The 6,825-nt window shown below is 39.8% G+C and overlaps 1 protein-coding gene across 1 annotated transcript; it reads left to right on the top strand.

Annotated features, from left to right (window-relative positions):
• Window positions 1-136: 136 nt before the first annotated feature.
• On the top strand, window positions 137-6,479 carry LOC103356844 (proline-rich transmembrane protein 1; the record flags this gene model as incomplete). Its single annotated transcript, XM_008281147.1, has 3 exons — window positions 137-273; window positions 3,692-4,029; window positions 6,288-6,479. Coding segments are annotated over exons 1-3 (549 nt in total), but the record flags the coding sequence as incomplete, so codon positions are not given.
• Window positions 6,480-6,825: the final 346 nt, after the last annotated feature.

Here is a 6,825-nt window from a genome sequence, read left to right as displayed (position 1 = left end):
CCTCGATTTAATACAGAAAAAAACTGAAGTTTACATTAAAACGTGGGTGTTTTCTTTTTTCTTTTCTTTTTTCTCTTTTTCTTTTTTTTTTTTCTCCTTTTTTTTTGTAAGGATGAAGGCGTCCTGAGGATGGGCTGCACACGCTTGGAATAACCGGAATCACCGCGCACCAAAAAGGTTTTCTTTTCTTGCTTCTTTATTCACACCAGCAGCTGGAGTAAAAGAACACATCCGAGGACAGAAGATCGGAAGGCATGTCGTCTGAAAAACACGGTGAGATGATTTTAACTGTGTGATGGAGATCATCTGGAGCCGCTGCTTCTATAGGAGGATGCACCGCGGTGCGGGTGCAGCTTAAGGGGGGGGGATTTTTTATTTTTTTTTTTTTAAATCACCACAGGGGCTTTAAATCAGAGACTTTTTTTTGTGATTATATCTGTGCGTAAAATCAGAATTGTATCTATTTTTTATCCTAAATGTAAAGATTTTCTGTCAAATCCCACGCACTCCTTGTTCTTTTTCTCTCCATATACGCGCCTTATCACCATCATTACACACAGGCCTACGTCTCCTGGCATGATGTGGGTGTCCTTTTACGCCTTTACAGCCTTTAATAACAATAAAAAGATAATCTCACCTTTCCAGTTTCTATTATTTGACGGTTTTAAAGCACCAACTCGTGCAGATGGAGCTCAAACTCCCAGAAAACTACAGCTTTCCATTGAAAAACACATAGAAACGAAGCTGGTGATGACACCTGATTTTTATCATTGGAGCAGCAGGCTGCAGTTTTTTGGGCTGCAAACGTGACCACTGTCTCGTGTGTTAATCAGATCTGTGGGGCTATAATTAAACAATGGGTGGACAACAGCATCCAGTGATGCTAATCAAACAGCTACAGCACTCCTGCCGGGGTATTTATGAGGAAGCAACCACAGCAGTATTGATGGAATACAGATAGGATGCTGATGTAACACATGTAATGTCAATGATCTGCAAAGTGTTAGTTTATCAGCCTCTTCAAAGCTCCTGTATCCAACATCCAAATGCGGCAACCAGATACAGGTCATTTTTAAACATCCTGTCCTTTATCCTGTCTTTGTTATAGGAATAATAAGGACACTGATTACAGAATTATTTGTAAATGTGGGGATTGTTGCAGGATTGTGTAACATTATTGTGTCCCACTGCCACACATTTTGTGCACACAGTCATCAGGTAGAACTGAGCTTTTCCTGTTACTCAGCGTCTCCTGTGAGAAGAAAAGAAATCTGTGTGCAGTTGCTCATAAGTTGTCTGGTAACAGGAGAATTTTCTATTTGACCAGTAAAACCTACAGCTTTGATCAGTGCCTGACTCAGCTGCACTTCCACTTGTCATAAAGAATAAAACATATAAACATATAATCCAATCAGAACCTGCTGTACTGATTGTACGATGTGCAATCTGTGTATGAACAGCTGTATGACTGTATATGTTTACATAAATTGTCACCAGTGTGTGATTCACAGGTGTGTTTCCATTTATTCTCGCTATCATATTGCATTATTATCAGTTGATGTGCTTGATGTCTTTGTTCCTGTTTGTTTGTGATGTTAAGAGTAAATGCTCTTAACATCACAAGCTAACTTGGAACAATTTATTAAGTATTACTAAGTTTTTGTTTTTTGTTTTTTGTTTTTACTGTATATATACCATTTAATAACAGAAAATGTCCTATGACCAGTATTTGTTGTAAATGTCACTTTTTTATAATATATTTGCAATTAAATAACAGGAAAATGTCCTGTTAAAAGGTACAATATCTTGCAGTTTTTGTTTTGGGAAGGTTTTTTTTTTGTCTGTACATTTGTTTTTCAAATATAAACACAGTGTTTTTTAATTAGAGGACAAAATTTGGGTAAAGAGCTGCCAGTACTTTATCTGTTATTTTATAGCTTAATTTCTTAAAGTGTAGGAACAAAAAAGAGGCAAGAAAAAAAGGAAATAATCGTGAAATAATACAACATGGTAAAGTAAAAAAGAAAAGGTTTATAAAAATATATACGTATACAATTGACTGATATCTACTGTGTTATAGTGGCAACAAAATGATGCTTGTAATTACATGTTGCAGAACAATGACTCCAAAGGACAACCTTTGGAGCCCAACAAATGCACTTTGCATCCAAATTCACTTCCTTTTTTCTCAGCTGAGTTGCTCCTGAAGTCTTTAATGCAGCGAGTTGTAAACATTTGCCTGGTTTGTCAACTCTGTAGGCATTTTTGTTCGGCACATATTTCCCCCATGCAGTTTCTAAGTTATACAGTTTTCCATCATCACTGATCTAATAATTCCAGATTCCAGACAATCTCCTATACAGATACACAAAAAGATATCTTCACTGCCAGCAGTTTATGGAAAGATATGTGTAAAAGCATAACATTTTCATTTTTCATTTCATTTTTTCCTTTCTATTAAGGGTATAAATAACTCTGGAAATATTATCGTAATATATAATGTAAGATCTGAATAGCCTGGACTGTTATGAATAAAACAAGATACAGCATGAATGGTTTGTCCTTAGAATGACCAAGATAAGAGCATAAACATGAAGGTAGTGAAATTCCCCTGGGGCCTGATGGGGTTAAATCCCCACTGACCTCAGTCTATTTATTCTTCTTACTCCACTTATCCACATATAGGTTTATGTGACATTTCATACAGGCTCTGACCTACTACAAGGTTATTCTTTGTGGATGTTGCTTTTTTTTTTCTTGGGCACGTCTGCTAAAAAAGTGTTGTTTAAAGTCACTGTCACCTGTTTTTGATCAGGATTCAACTGAAAATCCTCCACACGCAGATTCCGGACTCAGAAACATCTCCAGATCTAAATACACAGAGATGTCACAGGCCCGTGCTGCTCGTCACCTCATGACCTTTTAAAGGTGTCCCTTCCCTCGCGCTGCCTCCTCTTCCCCTCTGTCTGTTTCTGGTCCACTTCCTGCTTGTGACAGGGTTGGGAACTGTTACGTAAAGCCGGTCCCCGAGCACGAGTCGTCATCCCTCATCACTCAGCCACTCCACTTGCCTCCCGCCTCCTGCTCTGCTTTTTCTGTCCCATCAAATCCTCCTTCCTTCCTCCGTCCATCTCCATTTTTCTTTCCTTCTCCTCCTCATGTCCCTGTCAGAGCGGATTACCCCAGCCACCTCCCCGCTGCGAAAATACAACACCCCATCAGTCATTTTCAGTGTTAAACAAACACAAAGGGAGCTGAGGTGTTTGCGTCAAACGTCCAGAGGCAGATGGATGCATTGGAATGAGTTTCTTCCGTGGCTGAAATGCCTCATTTCTAACTGCTAATAAACATCATTGTGAAGGCAGAAGCATAGAAAAAGGCCTTTCTTCTTCTTGGGGATCGAAAATGTCAATCACTGTCATCATTAGACTGCAGGTTGGGAAATATCAGGCTTTGCAAATGCCTTTTGAAGTCTTGCTGAGGAGCTGTGTAATTGTTTTTTCTCCTCTTCAGCAGCCAGATAAGACGCATTACATTCAATAAGCACGTGTAGCAGTGCTCCAGTTAGATAACATGCCCTCACTCTTACATCTGTTTCTTTTATTGTTCTTCCTCTGCCTTTTCTATTTCTGATTGCTCTCCTTCTCCGTCTTTTCCTCCCTCTTCTTTCTTCTTCATCATCCTCTCTCAGGGCTCGATGACTCCGGCCGTCAGACCATGCAGCCTCCTCCCTATCTGCCCGGCCCACAAGACCCCAACGTTCCCCAGCACCCCAACATGCCTCCGGCACCGGGCACGCAGCCCAACTACCCCCCTCCGCCTCCTCCTCCAGGCTCAGAGGGATACCTCCAAGAGACTCAGTTCCACTGCGGACCAATGGGACCTCCGGGGGCCCCGCAGGGCTACACCGTCCAGACCCAGGGCCCTGGAGGCACCATGGCGCACCCCCCTGTGGGCTACCTCCACCCAGGATACCCGCTTCAGCTGCAGCCCTGCACGGCTTACGTACCCGTCTACCCCATGGCATCAGTGAGTATAAAGGCTTCACAAATTTCCCATCAGGCTGATGCAGAGTTTGAAATTCCCAACTTTACATTCACAGATCTAATTCTGATGTTGCAGGTGAATCATTTCTTATAATTTACTGTAGTGTTACTCAGTAGGAACATGAATTTGACGCTAATTGTAGGAAAAAATTATACTAGTTATGTTGGTCCTGGTGCTTTAAACTGTTCCTATTTTCTATCTCCGTCCAGTGTCATATTTCTTTCTCTTATTTCTATTTTCAATCAATTATTTTTGTTTCAGTCAAGATTTCTTTATTTGTCATTTCTCTGTGCACCAGTGCACACAATAATATCGTTCTCCCAGCCTTTATCAATACCACAGAATAGAAAACGATTGAGAGTAGTTTGGAAATAAGTAATAAGAATTAAAATGAACAGAAATCACTAGAAAACAAGTAACATAAAAACATGGAAGAGCTTGAGCACAACATTTTAAAGTGCTAAATAAAGTTCAATTAGCAGCACAGTATGTTAAATTTACCTGATCTTATATTTAAAAATGTGTATCTGGACAGTTGTATATGCTTTCACTTCATAAATGTGTGGGCTGGTTTATTATTTTTTGTCTTATTTTATGGCTTATGCAGATATAGATCCACAAGTGGGATGTTTGCTACCTTACATTGTACTTTTTCTGTCATATCAGTGAGACAAACTTCACTCTATAAGTCATTTCATTTGCCTGCTGTGTGGCTGATCCATTAATTACCTGGACATTTAACTGTGCATAATTAATAATAATTATCTAAAAACCTCCCTAGGGAAGTATTAGAAAATGTGTCAAATTTTGCGTTACTTCCGAAACTACATTTGTTTTAGTTGTCATATATCATGACCTCCGTCTCACTGCTGTGAAAGTGCTGCAGTTTTAGTCACATTTTTCATTTTAAAAAAAGTTTCCTGCAGTGTCTGAAACAGCTCTATTGGTCGATGATGCTTTTATGTACTTATTTTTGAAGAAGAGGTCATAATACTACAGTTAAATAGCCGCTGAATGCTTGTTCCTCACACTGTTGTGTTAACAGATTGTTTGCATTATTTATCATATGCACTTTGTTAAACAGATTTGGAGTTCCAGATTATATTTTATTAGTCTAAAGGACACTTAATTTTTTACACACAGGTTGATTCAGAGTGAAAAACAGTACATGAGAGTTTTACATCTCCAAGACTCTAAATAAATTATAAAATTAGACCACTTTGACTGCAAGGAGCTATCAAATATGCTGTGAACCATAGTACCTAAAAAAAAATTTGGTTGAGCTGCAAGCAGTTTATATAAATATAAAGCCTGTCCTCAAGATCTTTATTGGTTTTGTGCCATTTAATAATTCAACATATACCTGTTGTTTTTTGTTTTTTTTAAAATTTGTGCTACAAATGGGAACACATTAGTTGATAAAACAATTGTAAACTGCATTACCGAACATCAAAGTGGCAAAATGAGGCAGCGGAAAGTGACTGTGAATCATCAAACAGAGGAAAGTGCAGCTGTGTAGTGTCCTAATTGTAATTTCTGTGTGCAGAGGACTACAGGAGTGTGGGTTTGAATGCAAATATAATATTTATCAAGAGCTAAAATCTGCTCTGCAGCATACTCAACTTGCACAAATGCACAAATTGATCTTTGTGATTTTTAGACATTTCCAGGAAGGAGGCTGATGAATTTAATCTGATGAGGTTTAGACATGCACAGTGATTGGTGTCTTTGAACACAGCGCACACTTGCAGCTAATTGGAAAAAAAAACACCAATTGTGACAACAGTTTAATTTAGAGGAACTTTAAGCAACAATGCACTCTGCTGTCTCCTTTGCAGTGTTGCAGCTAATTACAGCCAGGAAATATGAACACACAGTGTGAGGCAGAGTTACCTCTCGGCTCTGCAGGTGGTTAGTAATAAAGCAAACCTGGTGAAAATTGTCCAGTTGGCTTTGAAAGCTAATCTTCGAGGGGCTCTGCACTGTGATTAAGTCGTCTCTGACGTCTCGCCTGACTCTCACGACTCCCACACTGTAAAATATTCATCTAAATCGATTTGACAGACGGCTGTTAAGAATGCAAATAAAGCCTTTTTTCCCTGTTGTTCCCTGTCCATCACCAGTAATCCTGCTGCCGTCCTCCTCTTCGCTCACGTCACTATGTTCCCATGTCTTTCGAGTGGAAAGTGCTTTGTAAGCTGCTCTACTGTTTTAAAAACATACTCTCTGTCTCTGCTCAGGGTCAACCCTACATGCCGGCGGGGGGAGCCCACCCAGGGATCCCACCGGGTCAGATTCACCCCATGCAAATGCCGCCCAGCATCACCCTGATGGACCGTCGACCGCCTCACGACTATCTGCCCATCGCAGTCCTCACCACTGTCTGCTGCTTCTGGCCCACAGGCATCATTGCAATCATCAAAGCCGTGCAGGTTGGTGCTGCTGTGGATTTTCTGTTTGATCTTTGGGCTTCATATTAACGTAATACCACATTTACTGAGGACTTTGGAATGAAATTCAGCCTGTAAAGAGGGCCTATTATGTGTTTCCTTATTTTCTGCTTTACATATAATGTTAAATTATCAGACATTTGTATTAAAAGTAATTTCTGTGAGCCAATATCTCAGACTTTTTTGATGTCGGCTCATTACGGATTCCTTTATACAGTCCTCCAGGCAAACATGCCCACAAAGTTAAAGAACAGACTTCTTGGCAAATGTATGCACATATTCTTGCAAAATAGTCTGCTTGAGTGGTATTCTAGGCATTTAATGTACT

Source organism: Stegastes partitus, unplaced genomic scaffold, assembly GCF_000690725.1.
Source record: "Stegastes partitus isolate 25-593 unplaced genomic scaffold, Stegastes_partitus-1.0.2 Scaffold224, whole genome shotgun sequence".
Classification (NCBI taxonomy): Eukaryota; Metazoa; Chordata; class Actinopteri; family Pomacentridae; genus Stegastes; species Stegastes partitus.
The sequence above is the reverse complement of the archived record's forward strand: the minus strand, read 5'-3'. Positions and strand labels throughout refer to the sequence as shown.